The sequence below is a fragment of the Prorops nasuta genome, unplaced genomic scaffold, assembly GCF_024137725.1.
Source record: "Prorops nasuta isolate Cenicafe-Biocafe unplaced genomic scaffold, Cenicafe_Pnas_1.2 PNAS00017, whole genome shotgun sequence".
Lineage (NCBI taxonomy): Eukaryota > Metazoa > Arthropoda > Insecta > Hymenoptera > Bethylidae > Prorops > Prorops nasuta.
Window position 1 is genome coordinate 3,853,326 of NW_027116814.1, and position 21,032 is coordinate 3,874,357.

Below are 21,032 nucleotides of genomic sequence, written 5' to 3' on the forward strand. Positions count from 1 at the left end.
TCGATTATTCTTGCACGTGACTGTCCCAGTCGACTTGGTTTTGTACAAGCCCTTTGTGTATTTTTTTTATTTTTCTATTTAATGGCTACATATATATATATATATATATATATATATATATATAGTACAGTTATATTTGCTAGTTTTTCTCGCTTCTCGGCAAAGGGAATTTTTCTCGCGGGATTTATTCGAGAAGAATTGGACACGCTTCTCGATTATGCAGTGTTCGTGCGGGACGACCAGACCCGGCCGTACTTTCCTTGTTACCGCATTGGTTAAAGTGGCAGCGAGAGATTCAGTCAATTATTTCTCGATGGCGAACCAAGCATGAATGAAGCCAGTGATAAATGCGTGCCGCCATTTCACCATTATTTCCTATAAACGGTCGTTACATGCTTGCCAGGAGGCCCGAGGGGAATTTATTTTATTCCGCGTTTCGAGCTCCAATCATCTCGAGAAAACTTGATGCTTATAACGTGCTAATGTTGCAGATTCGAGTAGATTTCGTGGAGTTTTCAGTTATTCGCAAGTCGAATAGGGGAGGGGTGGGTTTTCTTCGAGGAATAATAATGTAGCATATATAGTTTGTGGTACAACAAAGTTGCAAGAGTTTATTATTTTTATTTAACATGCAATTTTGTTGCAGACTCGAGTAGATTTTGTGAAATTTTCATTGATAGAAAAGCGAAAGGGGAAGGGGGGGGGGGGAGGTGGCTTTTGCGTAAGGTAGTACAGTATGAAAAAGTTGCTCGTGTTCATAATTCTTGTTTAGCTGCTGGTAAGATGCAAATTGGATGTCTAGAACCAGTTCGCTTGGTAAGCTTGACATATCTGATCCGGTCGATGAAAATCGCCATGCAGGCAAAGGAAGATCGTCTCGCTAAGATTAAGAAAAAAGGAAGTTTGGAAAAGTCCGTAAAGTTGATCGATAAACTAGAACGTCCCGCCGCTCATTCATTTAAAACCCTCCAGTAATTTCCATATTTATTATCTATGACAAAATCAATTATACATATTACAAAGTCTATTGGCTGTCCATCGTGGGACAAATTTGTTATATATATATAAGCAACGAGAGACCATTGGCTCACCCTTCATTCGAGTTTCTTTTATTTTCAGGAATATTAAAAAAATTAGACTGGATCAAGTATGGAGTAAAAGTTGTAACGATATTGACCCAGGATCTAGAGGAATAAATAGTAAAAGAATTTTTCTATACAGCAGCATAAAATTGAAGTTAATGACTCTCTGCAGCTGGGAATCTAAACTTTAAATGAAAATTTAAAGTTTTTTTCATTGAACTGAGTTTAACTCAACCTTCCCTGTTCGCTCAGTCCTCGATCCTTGCAAGTTCTACACTGCCGGATGATAAAAATTTTCCCACAAAATACTTTCCATTATTTCAAGTTACCTATATTTATACAAAAAAATCCAGACCCACAAACTGTGTCAACGTATTTTACATTCCCATGCACCAATCACGCAGGGACCAAGCAGCAATTTCGGTGAAAGAGTCTGGGATGAATGAAATCGTGGGACAAACTGGTTCTCCGTTTTAACTGGCACACGCGACGACTCCAATATAGGAATTATATACAAGCTTGTGGCAGTCGTTCGTAGTTGGACTTTTTGCGATATTCCGGAATTGGAAAAGGATAATGGCGGAGGGGAGGGAGAAATAAGCGAAGGCGGAGAGGAGAGCAATTTCGAATAACCAGTCATAAATTAGGAGCCTCTTACCGAGCAATTATTCCGATTGAACGTCATATTTCAACTGCAACGTCTTAATAATCCTCCTTCCGCGAGAAATTGCACGTTATGTACCCTCCGTTAATCGCGTATATACAGCCGCAGCTGGAAAAATCCTCGATAAACTTTTAATACTCGACATTCGCAATGAGAGTTCCTCTGGACGTTGACAAAAAATACAAAATTCTATAGAAACAAATAAAATACAGGTATATATTAATCCACGCTAGGCAAAAGTACACGTGGAAGCCATGGTTACATCCACAAAGTCGAGGATTTAAGGGGGGAGGGGGAATGCATTAAAAGGTATTCTCGCGAAAGTTGATGGTACCAATAAGTAAGTAACGGTGGACCACCTGGCCTAGGACAATAATTACCAGGCAGTGGCCATTAGCAACGTGAGCTAACAAATAACGCTGAAGAGAACAATAGAGTTTTTTTTTTTTTTTTTTTAAGAGGGACACACCGTGTACGTGCAATGCAACGTTATGGAAGGTGGACGAGGAAGAGGAATACTTTAAGATTTAAAGGAAGAGGGATGAAGCGAAAAAAACACGAAGAAACTATATATTTGGCCCTGAAGAAGAATCAATGAACCATCCCATGGATCCACCAGCAATCGTTTATTCGCATGGAAAAAACGAGGAAAAGAGCTACCAAACGTATATATAAGTGACTCGTATCGTTTCTCCAAGAAGTTTTTCCAAGTTTCCCATAACGTTGGACTATCTCATTAATATACTATAGAAGAGCTGATGTAAGTGCAATGAAATGATATGCAAGGTGGACGAGGAAGAGGGATACTTTAAGATTAAGGAAGAAGCTACCTGGCCCTGAAGAAGAATCAATGAAGCATCCCATGGATCATCCAGCAATCGTTTATTCATATGGAAAAAACGAGGAAAAGAGCTACCGCAAACGTATATAAGTGACTCGTATCGTTTCTCCAAGAAGTTTTTCCAAGTTTCCCATAATGTTAGGCCATCTCATTAATGCTAGAAGAGGCGGCTGTACCCAGTGGTGTATACCTGTCTACATGATAAATGCCCGGAGATAACGGCCACTGCTACTGGCCGACTATGCGTCTTACTTCTGTCGCGTTACCATCCCCCCCCCCCCCTCCCTCCATCATTCTCACGTTAAATCGCAAAAATAAAAGCAAACTAATTTAGCCGGCAAAGCGCCGGACCAGCCTCTCGTGCTCCGCCTTATCCACTCGGAGAGATAACGACCATATACCACCCCGTATGGTATAGTACTATATACTATATATAGTATACCATATTTAATAGTTAATGTTACAATTTGTTTTCCCCGCGTGACTAATCTCGCGGAGTAAAGCACTGGATTTCAAATGGCAGGAAACCATCCATCCTAATTGTTTCCAGCCTTACAGATTTAATGGAGCGTCCACGAATAAAAGCCACCGGCTTATCGAGCGAGTTCCCCTTTAAGAGGAACGCCTTATTCTCGATCGCCCACTGCAGGCTCTCGATATTAAACATTTTTCCTACATTTTCCACGTTAACCTTGCAAGTTTCTTCAAGAACCCCAATAGCGGAAATTCCGTGTCCGAAGAAATTACCGTCGCGACCAGTGTTTAAATTCATAAGAAGATTCTCTTTATATTCTTGACACGTTCCGTGATTTGGAAATATAACAATATACACTTAAAACGAGAAATATAACAATGGAAATAACAAGATATTATATATATACAATTAAATAATCAACGAATATTGTAGTGCTTGAAGCTATCAACGTCGCGATCGTTGAAATTGAACTTGTCCTTCGTCGAGCGCCTCTTGCAGCATTTTCCGGTCCCGAGGAAGTCCCACATGATGATGCAGTCCTTGGATTGGGCGGCTGGGAGAAACGGGAGAGCGAGGAATTGGTTATTCCAGTTTACGTGGCATTCGACCTTGGACTCTGCTCAAGGGTATATCTCGATGACCGATCGAAGAGACTCACCTAACAAAGTTTGGTTGGGATTCCAGAGGATGGAGGAGGCGCGGAAAGAGCTCTTAAACTTGAGGTCGTCGATGACCTGATCGAGGCACGACAGAACCGGAAGAATCGAGCGTCGCCTCTGATTGGAGTCCCAGTAGCACCAGTTGACAACCAGCTCGGCCGAGTGTTTGTTCCAAAGGAGATGCTCGACGCTACCGTAAAACTGTACCATCCTGCGACTAAGGTGTTTAGAAGTGTTCATGTTCCAAAGTGCCAGCGATCCATCGTACTTTCCTCCACCGATGCACAGCAGGCCGTCTTTGTAAGGATGCCACGCCACACCCTGAAGAGATTCATATTTACTCGCACACGTATATACAATTCTGAGATCCGACGTTAGAAACAAGAGGATCCCTCGAACGACACCTTGATCTCGTTATAGTACTCGATCTTGAAGTACGGGACCATGGACCTGCCATCGTGGATCTGCACGGAGTAGTCGCTACCGGTCGTCACCAAAGAGCGGAAATTCGGTGAAAATGACAAAGACCTGATTTTACCCACTGTGCATTGGATCACTATTACCTTGTTACCGCTGTTCGCGCAGTAAATCGATACCATGGTGGAGCAGCCTCTGAAGAAGAAAACGAGATGGATGATGGGAGATTGCGTCTTCAGGGTCTCCACCCCGGTACGGTCGAAACGTCGCAGAGCGTGGATACACGAAGAGACGTATCTCGGTAATTATCGAAATTTTACTCAACGTCCTCCTAAGGGTTATCCTGCATAATTTTAATATTACCCGCAGCTATACTGAAATACGCATCGTTCATTTACTTGACCTTTGCTCCGAGTCTCGTTTCAACCGTATAGGACACCTTGTGAAAAGTCGAGAATCATGAAATTATTACGTAACGATTTTTTGGTCGTTCTGCGACCAAGCTATGCAGTTGATCTCGCAAGGTCGTTGAAATTGAACGCAAGTGCACTTGGTGTTCCATAGTCGTTTCGCGGTATAACCGTCGTAAAGGGATACCGAGGGAACGATCCCGTGGGTCAGCGCCAGTTTGTCACCTGGAAAATATATATATATGATTTGCATGAAAAACTCTTTTATAAAAAAATATATTAAAGAGAGAGAGAGAGAGAGAGAGAGAGAGAGGCATGCAAGAAGAGCGAGAGGACGAATAATTAAACTGACCAGCCTGGTTCCATTTGAACGAGCAACAATCCTGGACGTCTATGAGCTCTTTGAAACCAACCGATTCCTGATTCATATTGTAGACGAACACTCTATCATCGACGTAGACCGTCAACAAATTTTTGCTGCTCCAATCGATTCGTTGTTTATCTGAAGACATTCGATCGTTTCGATTAAAATCATGAATGATCCAGCAGCGTGATTCCTCCAGGCTGCCAAGTCCCGGAGAGAGAGAGAGAGAGAGAGAGATGGAGGCACACTCTGGAATGGGTGGAGGAAGATGAAGATTTTCAGGATAGGAAAATGTTCGCCAGAGAAAACAGGTGCAGGATGATGCTTGTTGCTTGTGCTTGATTTTGTCAAATACTGAGAGAGAGAGAGAGAGAGAGAGAGAGAGAGAGAGAGGCTGATGTATTTACATGGCGTGTTAAGTTGCGTGCAGCTGGTCCGGCGAGTAGCAGCTTTTCACGTTGCTTCTGCTATCTCGCTCAATTTAAGTGGCATGCAGCTCTCTGCCCCATTTAAATGCATTAATCCCCAGTTTTTTTGTCGGTCGGCAAAATTATACCACGCGTCTAGGCGAGCATTGCGAGAAATTAGTCTCGCGAAACTGGTTCTCGGCAACATCTTCTTCCGGCCATGGGGAGTCTTCCCAGGAATTCCAGGACTACCACACTGATAAGTGGACAATATTGATGCATCGGAGAGAGAAATGGAGAAAAATTCACCTTGCGGAATAAACACTGACGTAATTCTTATAAGGGGACCGCTGTGATAAGGGCTCGTGGCGTTGGCTATATATATATATATATATATATATAGAGGACGAAATATCGTACTCGCTAAACCTGTTTCCACCTCTGACCAGCCAGAGACCTTAGGAGTCCTTCGTGGATAACCTGATAATACTTTATTGAGAGAACAGCTAAAAATTATCTTAAGGGCATCGTGAAAGCGTAATACGTAGGAGTACACCGCTGATAAGGGAGGCCTGTAAACTAGAAAACTAGCTGCGGGAAGAAGAAGCGAAGGTTCTGCCAGGATTATTCATTAATGATGCTCGTCGTGCAAGATCACTGGTAGATTGCAACAATGTTGACGTCTGGTCGAAGAAGGTGCACTATATATATATATATATATATAATGATGATTCTATAATTCGCGTCTCGAGAGGAGCCGATGAAGGGACGTAGGTAGTATCAAAGGAAAAGAAGGAATTGCTGAAGAGGTTGCGCTGAAGAATTGCAAAGGAGCATGGATCAACTTACTCGGATGATCCTTTAAACTCGGCTGCTGTAATAAATGAGCATGATTAGAATGCATAACGACTGGACGGCGTCTGGGATGCACCGGCCAAACTGCATCCTCGTGATACTCAGCATCGCACAGATCCTTCGGTCTGCCTACCCAACTTCCTGGCAAAGTCTTCTCATCCTCTCGTCGCTTCACCTTCCCCAAAATCCTATCAGGATTTTTCATCAGATTCTCGCTCTCCAGTTTTCGTCTCATCAGACGTTGCTGGAACTTGTCCGACAACACCTTGATCTATCGATGATTGGACGAATAGAAAACTTTGTTCCAACAATTTTCCATATGACTATATATATATATATATATGTATATGTATATAGTAGCTGTACACAGACTCGATCATCACCTGTTCGAAGACCTCCAAATAAGTGGGTTTAACCTTCTCGACGAATTCCTTCTTCAGACTGTGATTGGCTGCTTCGACGTTGAGATCTCTCCTGCATGGGACGAATCGATCGAAACGACAAGTTTCCCTGGACAAAGGAACCACTGGATTTTTAACCGTCCCAGTCAAGGTTTTCACGCTGTATCGCGATTCCTCCTCCTTTGGCTCGAAAAACTGAAAGACAAAGGAAGGTAGGATAAAAGTAACGAAGAGTGTCGTTATAAATATACACACGCATACATATACACTTGTAAGATAAATAAAAAGCAGCGATTCCCACGCGACCAGATGTGTCTCCTGCTGCAGGACGAGAGTATTTAGCCGTTGGGGACGGCAGTAAAAATTTTCCAGACGTAAAATCCAAAATTTTATATATCGTTCGTAGCCAGAGTGAAAGGGTCAAACGGTCCCTCAAAATAATTCGTGCCAGCGTCCGGCATTATGCAGGGGTGAATGAAGCCTGCGAAGGGGTAATATTTACCCCGGTGGACCCCCAGCGAACATCTGGCCCCTCCTGTGATGGATAGGACGAGGTCCTGGGCCTGATCCTGCCTGCAGGACCTCGCGTGCGTGTCACGTTACTCAACGATCATTTACTTTTGTTCTTATAGCTGTGCTCTATGTATACACACACACACACACATACATAAATATATATATATATAACGATAATTTTTCGCACTTTGCAGAGCACACTGGCAAATTTGACGAAATACCTGAAGAATCGAGAGACCCGATCCCCAGAGGATTAACAATTAATTAGAACGACTCGAGCCTACTGCAGCTAGCCTCTATTATGTGTTTACGGTATATATATATAGTGGGCAATTGCAACGTCATTTCGCGGCCAGGCAGCTGTCGTAACTCGGAATTAGGAGGACAGCCACTGACTTTCACGCTGAAATTATCCTGAAGGATAACAGAACGCCGAGAAAAGAAGTCCTGTCATACGTTTCTACAGCTACGAGGCTACATATCGCGGATTAACTTAATCCGTTGCACTCTGCTACCAATGAAAAATCTTAATCAAAAGTTATTAATAAGCGCGGAAGCTTCGTAATCCCTTGGAGATTTCAAAAACGAATAACTCGCTGCAAATAATAATGTGTTTCAATGTTATTTTTAGGTCCGCGTTCTTCCAACTGTTTTGCCGATCTTTGGTGGGAGGACATTTTTCATTGAATTTTCCATCGAGTTAACAACAGGGGTTCGGAGACGAATAGTGGTAAGTATCTTGATAGGAATTTTTGCGCATTGGTGCTGGTAATAAGCGATGAAAGCGAGCACAGAGTCGAGTATAGGCTGAAATCTCTCCAGCACTCTGCGTGCGTGTAGAGTCTTGGCGTATATATAGCTTCATGCAAATAACGTTTTAAAGGGTTGCAAGGCTCTTCTGAGTTTACACACACACACACACACACACATAGGGTGGATGGTGATGGTATCGTGCTGATCTTTCGAAAGTCTTTTATAAACAATGCATATTTTAATATTATTGCACAATTATTTAAATCGAATAATTTATTTCTTAGACAATTAATCTTTGGATCTAAAATGTTAATTTTTCTATCTAACGAGAAATATTTTTTTTGTTTTTTTCGCAGATGACAGAAAATACACGCGAAAGTTAATCGACAGAGAAAAGTAGAATTTTTAATGCAAAATGTGTGACGAGGAAAACGCGAGACGAAGAAAAGTGTTTTATAGAAATTTGTATATAAAATACATTGCGAGGGCAGGCTGTATATATATATATATATATATGTGTGTGTATAGGAATGGGGAGGCTGTTGGCGCTATTTCTTCTCTCGCACCTCATAAATTACCGGACGTATAACATTTAGTGCCTTGGCTGCGCGTTACCTTTACTGCATTGCCCTGGCCTGTAACGCCATCGCGTGTCCAGCGCCGCGGGGTATCGGCAACCTGACCCAAAACCTCTGCACCGACACCTTCATTCACCACGTCAAAACTAGAATGCCTCCTGCACTATCTCCCAACTTGAAAATTTAAGCCTTCGTCGCACAATTTTTCATTCGCGTTTTATCCTTCGGGACACAACCTTAAATTCCTGCGGTATATCTCGCAAATACACATCGAAGATTTTGTTCGCTCTCCTCGATCGACTATCGACATTTAAACCCAAAATTTAAAAGGAAAAGAGATTGGAGTCTTTTGGAAAAATCGCCACAATTGCATCGTTGTCCACACATGATTTATGTAGCAGTATCCTAAAAGCACGTTGAAGATTTTGTTGGCTCTCCGAGCGAGAGCTGACATTTTAATTCAGGATGATAAACGAAGAAAATTCGAGGCAAGTCCCACGGTGCTGTGACACCCGAAGCCAATAAATCGAGGCCGCCCCGGGCTGATTTGCATGGAGCTGAGACTTAAAAGTTGCCGGCAGGTAGGGGTAGCCTGCAGAAAATCGAGGAAGATTTTCTCATAGGCCGTGTATGCGCGAAAACACTTGGACCCCCAGCGAAGATGCTGCCACGTTGTCAAACTGCTGTCCGGAACTGGTATGGTGCAAAGTGCCCACGGCTCTCTTCCATATGATGGGGTGCTGCTGGCCTAAAACCTGATCCAAACATCATTCTTGCGTTGCTGTATATATATATATATACGTACATCACATATTTATCTAGTATTAATAGTGCACATAAATACATATACCTACTGCAAATTTCTCGGATTAACATTTTTCTCGCGAATAAAAATTTCTTAGCTCCATGTGGAAGTGGACGTCACACGCGTACATGGAATCCCTCGTTTATGGACAAAATTCTATAAATGTGTCGTATCGATGCGTCAGAGTCGAATAATCGTATTATAGTATTAATGGTAGAATCGATATAAATATATAGATATACACGAAGGTGATCGAAAAGAGACGTAGAATAATTTGTCTTTTTATCTCAAAAGTTTTCTTTCCCGACCAGACTCTCTATTTCTGAAATTTAAATATTGCAATTATTCGGATTTTAATTTAAGTTCCAATATATATCATTTAATCGTTTTAATAATGTGAAATCTGATAGTAATCGCACAAGTCGATATAATCAAACGTATACATATTTCTTGCAGAATAAACTCGAAGAGGAAGAAAAAAATGCCTCGTTCCATATATATATATATATATATATATAGAAGTATATATTACACTCGTACAAAAGTTGAACGAGTGTGTCGTGTCGATGAGTCAGGATCCAATAACGATACAGCGTTCTCAGTACAACATACACAAATGCGCACATGCTAGAAAATTTCTGACGAGTAAAAAAAATGTCCTCCACTGTAATAAATACCACACACACACACACGGGTACATGGAATCCTCGTTAATGGAGAAAGTAGAGCGAGAGTGTGTTTTATCGACGAGTCAGAGTCGCGAATAATGAGACGATTCCGATGATTCGTAATTTGTTGAATTGAATAGATGTCTGGAGGATGTTTGGTCCTTTCTTCCCACGGTGGCCGGCAGATGACGTCTTCACAGACGCACGGGCGCATAAATGTATTCGAAGTAGAGTGGGTCAGCTTCGCAGGGGGTTCTCCTCCTGCGTGGAGAGCGAGTATATGGCGAGAGAGAGAGAGAGAGGGTCCTCGTAGGACGAGCTAAAGGATTCTTCCTAATCCCGTAATCGAGTACGCAGGAGAATATCAAGAGATCGCAGAATGGACTTCTGGCCGCAAAGTATGTCAGTAAAAGCAAAACCAGCTCTTCGAAAATCCAAGAAGGGGTCCTTCGTCCTTTTAAACTCCTCAGGATTTCCTGATTTCATCCGCTAGACTGATTTCAAGTGCGTTTGTCCAACTGACACTTTCGCACTACGAATCTATTTTGCCTGATGCTCCCGAGGGAATAATGGAATTTAGCAGGAAAATAAGACAGGCGAATCTATTCGCACCCTGACACACACACACACACACATACATCTATTTTAGGTATACACGCAGGATGAATAATTCAAATATATATTTGCGATCCAACACTTTGAGGGAATGTCTCGTCGGCTACTGCACGAGGTAGGAACTGGAGAAAATTCTCTGTTCTTCAAGGTTTTTCCCATAGAGTGTTAAAATTTCAATTTTTCTTACAATTAGGTGTATACATAATTAATGAACGGGGTTTTGTTTAATTGTTCTTTTTTCGTTGTATCGATTGCAGGGTGCAATTAGCCTTGCGACACTTTGACGTTAAAGGGACGTGTGCGTCGCACGCGACGGATTTCCCCTGAATCGGGCCCCGAGCAACCCCCTCCCCCCTCCAGGATCACCCGTTCTGTCAATGCTCTCCCCTTTCATATGGGAGTATCACTTTTATGGGACACCCGGTAACTGGCGTTAGAACGTGCGTTAGACACGCTGATTGGCGGCTGAGGAGTGCGGAGGTTGGGCTTCCTGGTCCACTTGGTGTGCTCGCAGGGGGCCCCCACGTTCCCATTGGTCCCCGCCAATCTCAGGGGAGGAAAAAGTCACGAGAAACTCTCAACAAGCTTTTCAACTCGCTCCCAGAACGAGAAAGGTGGCCGATTCTTAAAAAGACCTTTGTCCTCGCATTTTTCACCTAATTATTTAAAAGTCAACCTCTTTCTTTCCCCCTGCGCTTCACTGGCTCGTCCACGCGTTTAAAAAATTAATACGAACAATCTCCGCTGCTAAATCACGTAACTCGAACGTATACAACTGTACACCACGATAAGAGTGTACTCGAAAAAAAAAAAAAAAAAAAAAAAAAAAAGAAAACAGAAAATTAATCGAAAAGATAACGAGAGAGCCGATAATACACGCACATACGCATTCTCATTTTAGTATCGCTGTGTTGGTACACGCGCAACACGGGTAATGGTGTTTCTCGCGTCAATCGACCTTATCGCGCTTCCGTTATATTCCTATAAATATATATATATAGTACAGTGTGAAAGAAGCCTTATCACTGGTATAGAATTGTTGAAAATTGATAATGGCTGAGGCCGCGCGGTGCGCGGGGTTCAGTGACTTTGTAAAGTGCAGGGGGAAAAAAACAAGAGCGACGGAGGGCGTCTTGTGATTGGGGCTGGGCGGGGGGAGGGGGGGGGGGGGAGACGTAGGCAAGCGGGCAAACTGGTCCTCGCCGGGGCCCCCCAGTCAGCGAGGGGCCCGGACAACCCGGCCTCTGGGTCTGGGCCCCTTCAGTCGGCCGTCGATGCCCCGACGTGCAGCAACGCGAGTTTCATCATATATATCTCGGTTATCGCGCCGACGCATCGAAACTTTCGCGCTAAAATCTCTACCAATCTTATATATATATATATCGTAGCAGTGATCGATCCACGATTTAATCTTCATCGTCGAATTCTCCATCGCCATCAGTGTCTCTCTTCTTCCATAGGGGAAACCTCGTTTTTTATTGCATCTTTGCAAAGTGATACTATATATATATATTTATATATGTATATTATTCTGTAAACAGTGCGAATCTAACGAATTAAGAGCATCTCAAGTGAATTTTGTTTGGAAATTCTCCTGTGTATTGGAAATTGTGTCGCGTTCGAGTTTTGAAATAGGGGGGGGGGGGGGGGGGAGATGAGTACTCTTAGACGATTGGGTACAGGAAGCAGTTTTTTTTTCTTTTTGGAAAATGAAAGGATTTACTCGACCACAGGATTTCCGAGGAATCCTGGACGAGGATACGAGTACACAGAGAACCGGTGAATCCGATTTTGGTGTTTCGCAGCGAGAAGAAGGAAGATTTGACGAGAGTTGGCGAACGAGTGGAGAACGCGAGAGAGAAAGGCGCGAATGGAGTATCGAACGATCGATAAACAAAAGCCGAGCAGTATCCGCGCTAGGAAAATTCCAATGCAGTCAGGAAATCCTCCTGCGGAGGTGGACTACACCAAGCGTTCTCTCCCACCTCGAGGAGCGGAGACCCTGAAGAAAAATTGGGTGCATCAGCTGATCCCCGTGGCCTCCAGCATCGTGCAAACGTCGTGGCTGTGCTGGGGAGAAACTTGTGTGTGGATTTTTTGCAGCTGCCTCTCTCAGTGTTATTCCGTACATTTTTAATGTCCTTTATATCGTATATATATATATATATATATAAGAAAAGTGTGGGAGGTACCTGTGGATTTGCCCCTCGAGGATTTTCGTCGTTCGCATCAGAAAAGCTTAAAGCGTGTCTGACTCGGGAGACATCGATGCGTGGGCGAAGAGGTAAGTTCCTCCAGGTTGCGCGTATTCGCAGCATTCCTCAGCTACTCGCTGCACCGAAATGTTATTGATTTTTCGAGACGAGACGAGGGCATATCTTTTGGATAAGAGTGCAGGGGGTTACGGCGTACGGACATGAGAAATGTGTGGAAAATGGTGGCTCCGGGCGGAATCGGTAAAGTTCATCGGTCGCGGGGCTGCGGTAGATAAGCCGATAATTCACGGCGAAGCGGTCGTTAAAGCTGGTACTCTATTGGCGCGTTTGCAAGGACTATCTAATTGTTATTCGCGAGACGCGAAATCCGATCTATCAGCTCGCTTCGTTCTATCCGACTCGCGAAATTATCGGCGCAGTTAACTCGATTGAGTTTAGCGATACCGCTCGGAAACGCCGTGTCTCCTGGGCGACTGCGAGGGAAAAGGAGAGAATCGAGCCGAGGCGAGATTCCGCAGCGTTGCAGGTAGAAAAACCTTGTGAATCACCGACAACCGCGCTAATGTGGCTTTTCACGCGAAAATTCTGCGACTCGGCCCCTCTATCGATCTACTCGCGCGCGAGTCTGCCGGCTGGGATAATCGGTATATAGCTTATATATATATATATATATGTAACGATTTCCGCGGTAGCTTGGCGAAAGAAGAACGAGCGATCGAAATGCGAGGAGTGGACGAATCGTTTAAGCATAATGAGCAACGAGGAAAATCGTAACGATGGTTTTGTCAACTTTTTGAGTATCGTGAATAAGTTTTTTGAAAAAACCCAATGGCGAGTCTTGTCGGAAGAACGTTTGGTCGTAGAGGCAAAGTTTTTCTTTTGTACAAATAATTCACGGTACTTTAGTTTAATTTCCAGAAGCTTCTTTAAAAACGTGTGTTTATAATATTTTTAGAATTTTTAACTCGATAAATTGTTGCTGGTTCAATAACTGTAGCCAATTTCAGAGGTCGTTATATATATACACGTGATATAAATATAACGAGGTGTCCACAGCTGAAGAATAGACGAGGGAAATACTTTCTTCGCGAGGATTATTCCAACGAGAAAATGCTGTTGTATAGGTGGGAGCTAATTAATATTCGGTTGATGAAAAAGGGGAGGGGGGGGGGGGGGGGAGAGAGAAAGCAAAGTTTTTGCTGCAGGGGGAGGCCTTTTGAGCCTCGCGCCGACCGAGCTGGATATCCAGCGTGTTTACAGGATCTCGACAGGAGTGTGTCCTGTCGAGCATTAATAAGGAATCGGGAATTAGGAAGAGAGAGAAGGAGAGAGGATACACACGCGATCGTCAAGAGCCGAATAAATCTCTTTCGGTCTCTCTGTACGATCGATCGTCACGCGATCGTCGATACGTCACGATGATCGATCGCCCACCGCGATCTACCCACTTCAAATACAAAAAGCACGATTCTACTCTACAGCTCTATTAAAGCAAATCGCGAATTTCGTTTGGAACATATATATATATATATATATATATATATACACGATGCAACGAAGGTCGTAGAAAAAAATTTTCGCGAGAAATTGTAACACCTTGACTATAAAAGTGGAATCAATTTTTTTTTTTTAAATCACTTTATTTTTTGAGTCTCGACTGCTTTATCGATATAAAAGAGAGAGAAAATTGCTTGTACCCTTCAGAAAATAACCTCTTCTCGCTCTTACAAACCCGAAGCATTATTGTACAGAGTCTAAACTATAAAAAGCGAAATGATTAAAAATCGCTGCGATATAGGAGAAAGTTTTGTTGAATTTTTTACTATAGAACATTCCAAAGAACCTATGATTAAATATTTCCTATGACTTACGTTGCACAGTGTATAAAAGGACAGTGTTGGAGGTTTTCAGTTTGCTTGTATTTGTGGGGAGTAGTTGCGTCTAACTTTCTCTTTGGTGGTTCATCTCTCTCTCTCTCTCTCTCTCTTTATCTATATGTATATTTATTTCTCTCTCTCTCTCGCTATCTCTATCTACTCCCTCCCCCCTCCAGGTACGGACCGTTTACCGAGATTCCATCGATAATCGCACGTAGCTGGAAGAAGCGGGTGGAGCCAAGATCGCAGTCTCTTCTGTGTATCTTGATCAACGCTCCACACCTATATATATATACAGTGAGGCGATAAAAACACGTACTTATTTCGAGTGGTGAATTTTCACCAATAATAGAATCCAGAGAGAGAGAGAGAGAGAGAGAGATGAATGTTGAAGAGGGAGTGTGGCACTGGCGGTTCTTGGCCGCAGGAAAACACGAGCGATTCACTCGCGTGCCTGGCAAGCACGCGAAACGCGGTTCTGCATGTCGTTCGGGCCCAACGAATGCATAATGCAACCATCCTATTGGTGCGCAGGTGCATCCTGAAACTTAATGTGCACTGCTCACGCGTTCCCCGAACGAGCATACCTGGATTACGTTAAAGTGCAAGAAAATTCATTTTAGTCCTTGGAGAGCACCGTTTTGCATTTTTCGCCTGATAACTGCGAATGAAAGCAAGAGGGGGGGGGGGAGCACCCCCTGGGGAGCCAAGAAGCCACCCAAGAAGCAAACTCTCCTATATAGCTTGTAGGACACAGCGAGGCTTTGCTATTCAAGCTTCGCCAAGTAATACCATAAATTCTGTGCTGCTCTCGTATGTCCAAGATTCATGCTGAACCACGTATCAGAATTATAGAGAAGAAAAATAATTGTGGTTTTTCTTTTTAGAGGAACGATCGTCCTGCTCTAATTTTTCTCTTAACGCTGCTTACTCTATCGGAAAATACGGAGGAACATTTTTTTCATCGCTAAGTAATATTTTAAATTTTGTTGCTCTCGCACGTCCAAGGCTCACCACGTATCAGAATTATAGAAAAAAACCATAATTTTTTTAGAGGAACGATCATCCCGCACTAATTCCCCTGTTGACACTGTCCAATACACGTCGAATATTTAGGAACCTTTTTCTCACAATCCCTGCACACACACTGAAACGACCGTATGTATTATTCAATACCTGAGAGAACCGCCTCGAAAAAGTCCATCCTACACGCGTACAATCTACTGAATATCATTTCTGTATACAAGCAATTTAATAATTGTACAAATGTTCCGCTTTTTTCCCCCACGCCAACCAATTAATAAATTCCAGCCACTTTACGAGATTGAAGAAGAAGAAGAAGAAGAGACGCGCGGGCGCGCGGTCTTTTTCAATCGTGATTCATAATTCTCGTGAGCGTGGTGGTAGGAGGTAATTATAATCCTTAAATGCAACGTGCACTGTTCATCGCGGTGTGTATCGAGACATGACAAACTGGTTCCTCTCATGGGAGAAAAACCAATGATAAATTCAGTATATATATATATATATATATATACACACCATTTGTTCTCCAGAAGATTTAAAAACACACACATATATACTCTGGCAAAATTGTATCGCTGTAGCTTCCGTTGGAGAGCAGCTAAATTTAAAACGTCATGGCTGCGGGACACCGAATCGTGCACAGCAACCGATCGCTGAGCTAGACAGTCCTGGAATGCTTGATAGTAGATTAGCCGTGGAGATGGGTGGCGATCCTCCGGAGGAACGAAGATGGATCAAACGAGAGAGAGAGAGAGAGAGAGAGACAGAGAAGAAGAGGATGAAAATAGAAGAAGAAGACCCACTTGCCAAGGGGTAAATGCACGATTATGCGATCACCGGTGGATGCACTCGTTTCTTCAGCGTTTCCACCTCCTCGCGGAGGCTCGTTTACGGGGCCCTCGCGGACACCTGGAATCCTCCGACGTGCGGCTGCTCGAAAAATCCTCCTGCGCTATTTGATAAATCAATGACGTCACGGTAGGCTTATCATAATTCTTCGGCGCATAAGCGCGTCCGAGGGGATATTAGGTCCTTTTAAGGAGAGGAATGTTTAAAGTGGAAAAAAGAAGAGGAGGAGGAGGAGGAGAACCGGTACAAATCGATAAATAAATAGATAGAAGCAAACGGTTCCGTGTGTCGACGGTCGATCTGATTGGATTTATCGGTGATGCGTTCGAGCAGCCTCGCTTTTTTCCGGCCGCCGAGATTAAATCGAGGCAGCTGCGATCCGGAGGATGACCAACGACCTCCTTCAGTCCGATCGGTACTCTTGCAGAGGGATTATTAAAATTAGAAGACATTCCACACGACTCCTACTGCGTTATATAATACATATATATATATATATATAAAGAGAGAGAGAAGTTACAATTTTGTTTTTCGCACGTCCATACACGAGTGAATTGTATTCTTTTCTCGTGTATTATATATATATATAGTGTGTGTTGCTGATGGAGAAAAAAGAAGATAACTTTAAGCAGCTTTGGAAAAGACACCGACACCGAGGATAGAATTGCGCACACGCGTGGGTGTGGACCATGGATAATAATTTGCTCGCCAATGTATTCCACGAGATCGATATATACAGAGTCCGAGGAAAAACGATGGGTGAAAATGGGTGGAAATCCGTGAAAATCACGGAGATTAACGATCGGCCCGGTCGTAAAGGCCAAGGATCGATAGTATTCCGCGAGTCGATAAATTATTCGCGATCGTTGGAAAGATACGCGCCGGAGGCATTTCGGACCATATTTCTTGTCCGATGAACCATAAATGAGGTGCGGGTAACCATGAATTTCTAAGCGCTCTGCCTCCGCGGTCACGACCTTGCCGTCGTTGTAATTGTTCGTTCCTAGCCGGAAAGGATTTACCAGCTACCATAAATTTCTGCACGTCCGCCAAAGCGCCTTTATGTGGAGCATTTTACGCGACCTGTGCGATAACGATGAAGTCCTGAACGCGAGCAAAAAATCACGCGTACGGTAGCAACTATGTGCGATAAATTATATATCCTTATAGTACAGCTATATATAGTATGTGCATAACGAGTCTCGCATTTTTCAACGAGTCCGATCATTTTTTTCGATTCATATTGATTAATTTTATTAGTCCCCCCCGCCATCCTCCTTCTCCCTGGAATATCCATCTCGTTCGATTAATTAATTCCGTTCGTTTATACGAGGACATTTGCATGGCAAAAAATTATATGCACCGGGTTAATGGAAGCTTCGAAGATTGTTTCGCGTGCCGCGACAGCGGATACGGCAGCCGGGAAAGCCTGATCACGCGATCGAGGGACGTCGAAAAAACGTCCCAACCAACTTCGTCTCATTCGTAGAATCCCCTGTCATCGGTCTTTAATTATTATTAGCCATTTAGTTTGCATTTAAGGGTATTTTTTTTCATCCAAAAAGCCTGTTTATTCGCAAGCTCTATTTCCATGCACTGCAACATTGTTGCGAGCTTTCACGCGAATTTCGTAGATTCGAGAAAATTCGTGCATTAAATTTTCCATATAACGTTTTTTAATTATTATTAACAATTTTCTCAGAATCCAACGTTTCTCCCCCTATATATAAATCCAAGACGACAATTTACTCCCAAACTCTTTCGTTGCTTCCATCGCAACATTGTTGCAAGTTTTCATTCCAACGTCTTGAATTGAAGAAAATACGTGCATTCAATTTTCCATATACGACGCTCCTTAATCATTATTAACAATTTTCTCAGAATCCAACGCGTTTCTCCCCCCATATATATAAATCCAAGACGACAATTTACTCCCAATCTCCCTCGTAACTCCGTCGCAACATTGTGCACGGTGACTTTTCACGCGGACGTCATAGATGCAAGAAGATACGTTTATATATGCGGTTTTCCATGTAATTTTCGTCGTCGCGAGCGAAGCGTTTCCTAGAAGCGATCGATATTTCTTCGTATACACGTGTATAATACGCGGGCCGGGCGGTCGATCCGGAACATCGAAATCGATTTGCGGTCGAACGTCGTGGTTCGATGTCTGTGATTACCGTCTATGTAAATATATTCCCGAGCGATTGGCCGCACTGAATTACCGTTTGGCATTATCGTGCGCGCAAAGACCTGCCTCGCTCCTATATATATATGTATAGAGAGAGAGAGAGAGAGAGAGACGAAGCATTCGCACAAGATATTAATGTCTCGCTCCTTCGAAAACTATATTTTCGATATAAAATCCAATGATATTCACGAGAGAGCCAACGATATAGCCCCTTCTTCGAGAATTATACGTGCTTGTACATCGCGTTAATAATTGGCCGGATCAAGCACGTTGACAGCGATCGATACTGTCGATCAAGCTTTGCACCGCGAGAGTTCAACAGCTTCATTAGCTGCAGCGAGGAGACGCGACCGACAGAGTGATAATTACCGCGTGGCTCGTCACTGATTAATACCGAGAAGAATCCTATACGTAGCGCAACAAAGTTGCAAAAAAAAATTTTAAACGCTTATGGACGCCCTTAAGGGTCCAAAACGAAGATCGACGAGAGGATCGAAAGTGAAATTTCACGAGTTGGCAATTTTAGTCGGTGCAAGGTTTATATATATATATATATATATATATATATATTAATGCTGAGTCTGACGAAAGCTTAATAGGATCTTTGCGCGAATTTCATCGATTCGTTTTTCAGGCTTTGTTGCACAATATCAACGCTAAATCTGGACGAAAGCTTAATAGGATCTTTGCGCGAATTTTATATACTCCCTGCAGGCTTTATTAAATCGACGCAAAACCTGGACAAAAGCTTAATAGGATGTCTGTGGAACCGCTGGTGTCGATTCGCTCGTTACCAGAAGGGAAAACGGCGCGAGAATCACTGTCGGCGAGCAAGTCCGGGTCCATCTATCCCGATCTTGGATCGCGAGATGCGAGAGATCGGAGATCGTGTTCGCTTTGAAGAACCGACTCGTTACGAGATCGCAGCGCGGCTTGTCGTGTTCCGTGCGTAAGTGCACGTGAACGCGCGCGCGCGCGCATCCCTCGAGTAGGATTTTTCTCCTTTCCTCCTGCGCGTGTGCCATGGAAAGATGAGTTAACGAGCCATCGAAATCTTCGTCACCTACGATATATATATATATTAAAATGCAGAAAAGAAGCCGAAGCAGCGAGATTCGAGTCTCTTCAGGGTCTGCCGCGTGAGAACCGCGATTTTCAGGCTGTGGGAGATCGTCGACCTTGCATGGTCGGTGTGTTGTGGCAGGTGCAGCCGGTCCTTTTCGTTTTTTATACTCGGCCACGTCGACAGGAACAGTCCGGTTCGCGATCCCCCCCCCCCCCCCCCCCCCACTCTTTCACGAAAGTTTCGGTGGCCGGCACAGCTGATCCTACCAAGGCTGACCGGCCTGATCCTTCTTAGCCGTTTCCACTTGGGTTGTTTCCCGCTCCTCGACGTACGCTATTGGCTTCGCGCACTTGGCGCGATCTTCCTCAGCATTGGATCAGCACTAGATATACCAGCGATTGAACCAGTCATTTTGACTGGTACCAGTATAAGTGTCAAAAACGCAAATTATTTTTACTAACAATGTATAAACAGTAATATCAACTTTATAAAATTAATTCTTTAGTTGTGTAGTATTTGACTTAAGAATAGATGGGAAAGGAATGAATGTTATGATTTAACAGATATAAATAAGTCTTTATTCAAGAAAAGATTAACGGAGTATATACAGAAACGAACAGGTATTTGAGAATCTCTCAAATACCCTAATGTAAATAGTTTATGTCGCTGTGGTAAAAAGAATTTAACGATATTAACTACTGTTAGATGATGAGAAAAAAAAACTTATCTAAGATGGCGCTAGGCCGAAAACGAAGATGGTTCCTTTTGGCTGTACCAACCCAGAAGTTTTACCCTGAGTTTACCCAACCCTTATGCCAAAGTGGACTAGGTCCCATTGGATAGGAGTCCGGCACTGGAGATCCCCCAAGTAACCGCACGGAGATGGAAGGGAAATAATTTCAACGATACATTGAAATTTTAAGGAAGGGGGGCCGAGTGAGAGATCCCTCACATCGAGGTAAGGAAGTATGAAATTTGGATATACTTACCTCTTTGAAGAACTATCAGGTATCACTGAGTAGTTAACAGCTTAATCCGGTAGTGATCCACTACGCTAATGATCGATCCGATATGGTCTGGACAATGCTCGATCTGAAATATTCTACTCTTTATGAGCAGGTGCAGTACACATTATGAATGCGAGAAAGCTCAAAAAACCGTGTCCCTCTAGCGGCAGCTGGAGGAGTAGCCGCTGGCTAGTAGAAAACTCCGGTGAGCATGATACAGTCGTACTCTAGTAGATATGATACTACTAGTCAGCCTTACTGGGGCGCGCTATAAGTGCAGGCTATAGCCA

General features: G+C 43.3%; 1 protein-coding gene across 1 annotated transcript in view; it reads right to left on the bottom strand.

Moving 5' to 3' along the window:
- Positions 1–3,354: 3,354 nt before the first annotated feature.
- The window catches only part of LOC136779592 (protein cortex-like), a 51,053-nt gene continuing 33,375 nt past the window's right edge, over positions 3,355–21,032 (bottom strand). Inside the window, exons 3-9 of the mRNA XM_066737249.1 lie at positions 6,558–6,770; positions 6,169–6,445; positions 4,901–5,050; positions 4,611–4,773; positions 4,126–4,333; positions 3,721–4,042; positions 3,355–3,615 (exon numbers count right to left, since the gene is read on the bottom strand). Of these exons, the coding sequence (XP_066593346.1) occupies positions 3,479–3,615; positions 3,721–4,042; positions 4,126–4,333; positions 4,611–4,773; positions 4,901–5,050; positions 6,169–6,445; positions 6,558–6,770 (1,470 nt within the window). The 3' untranslated portion in view covers positions 3,355–3,478. The remainder of the gene's footprint in view (positions 3,616–3,720; positions 4,043–4,125; positions 4,334–4,610; positions 4,774–4,900; positions 5,051–6,168; positions 6,446–6,557; positions 6,771–21,032) is intronic.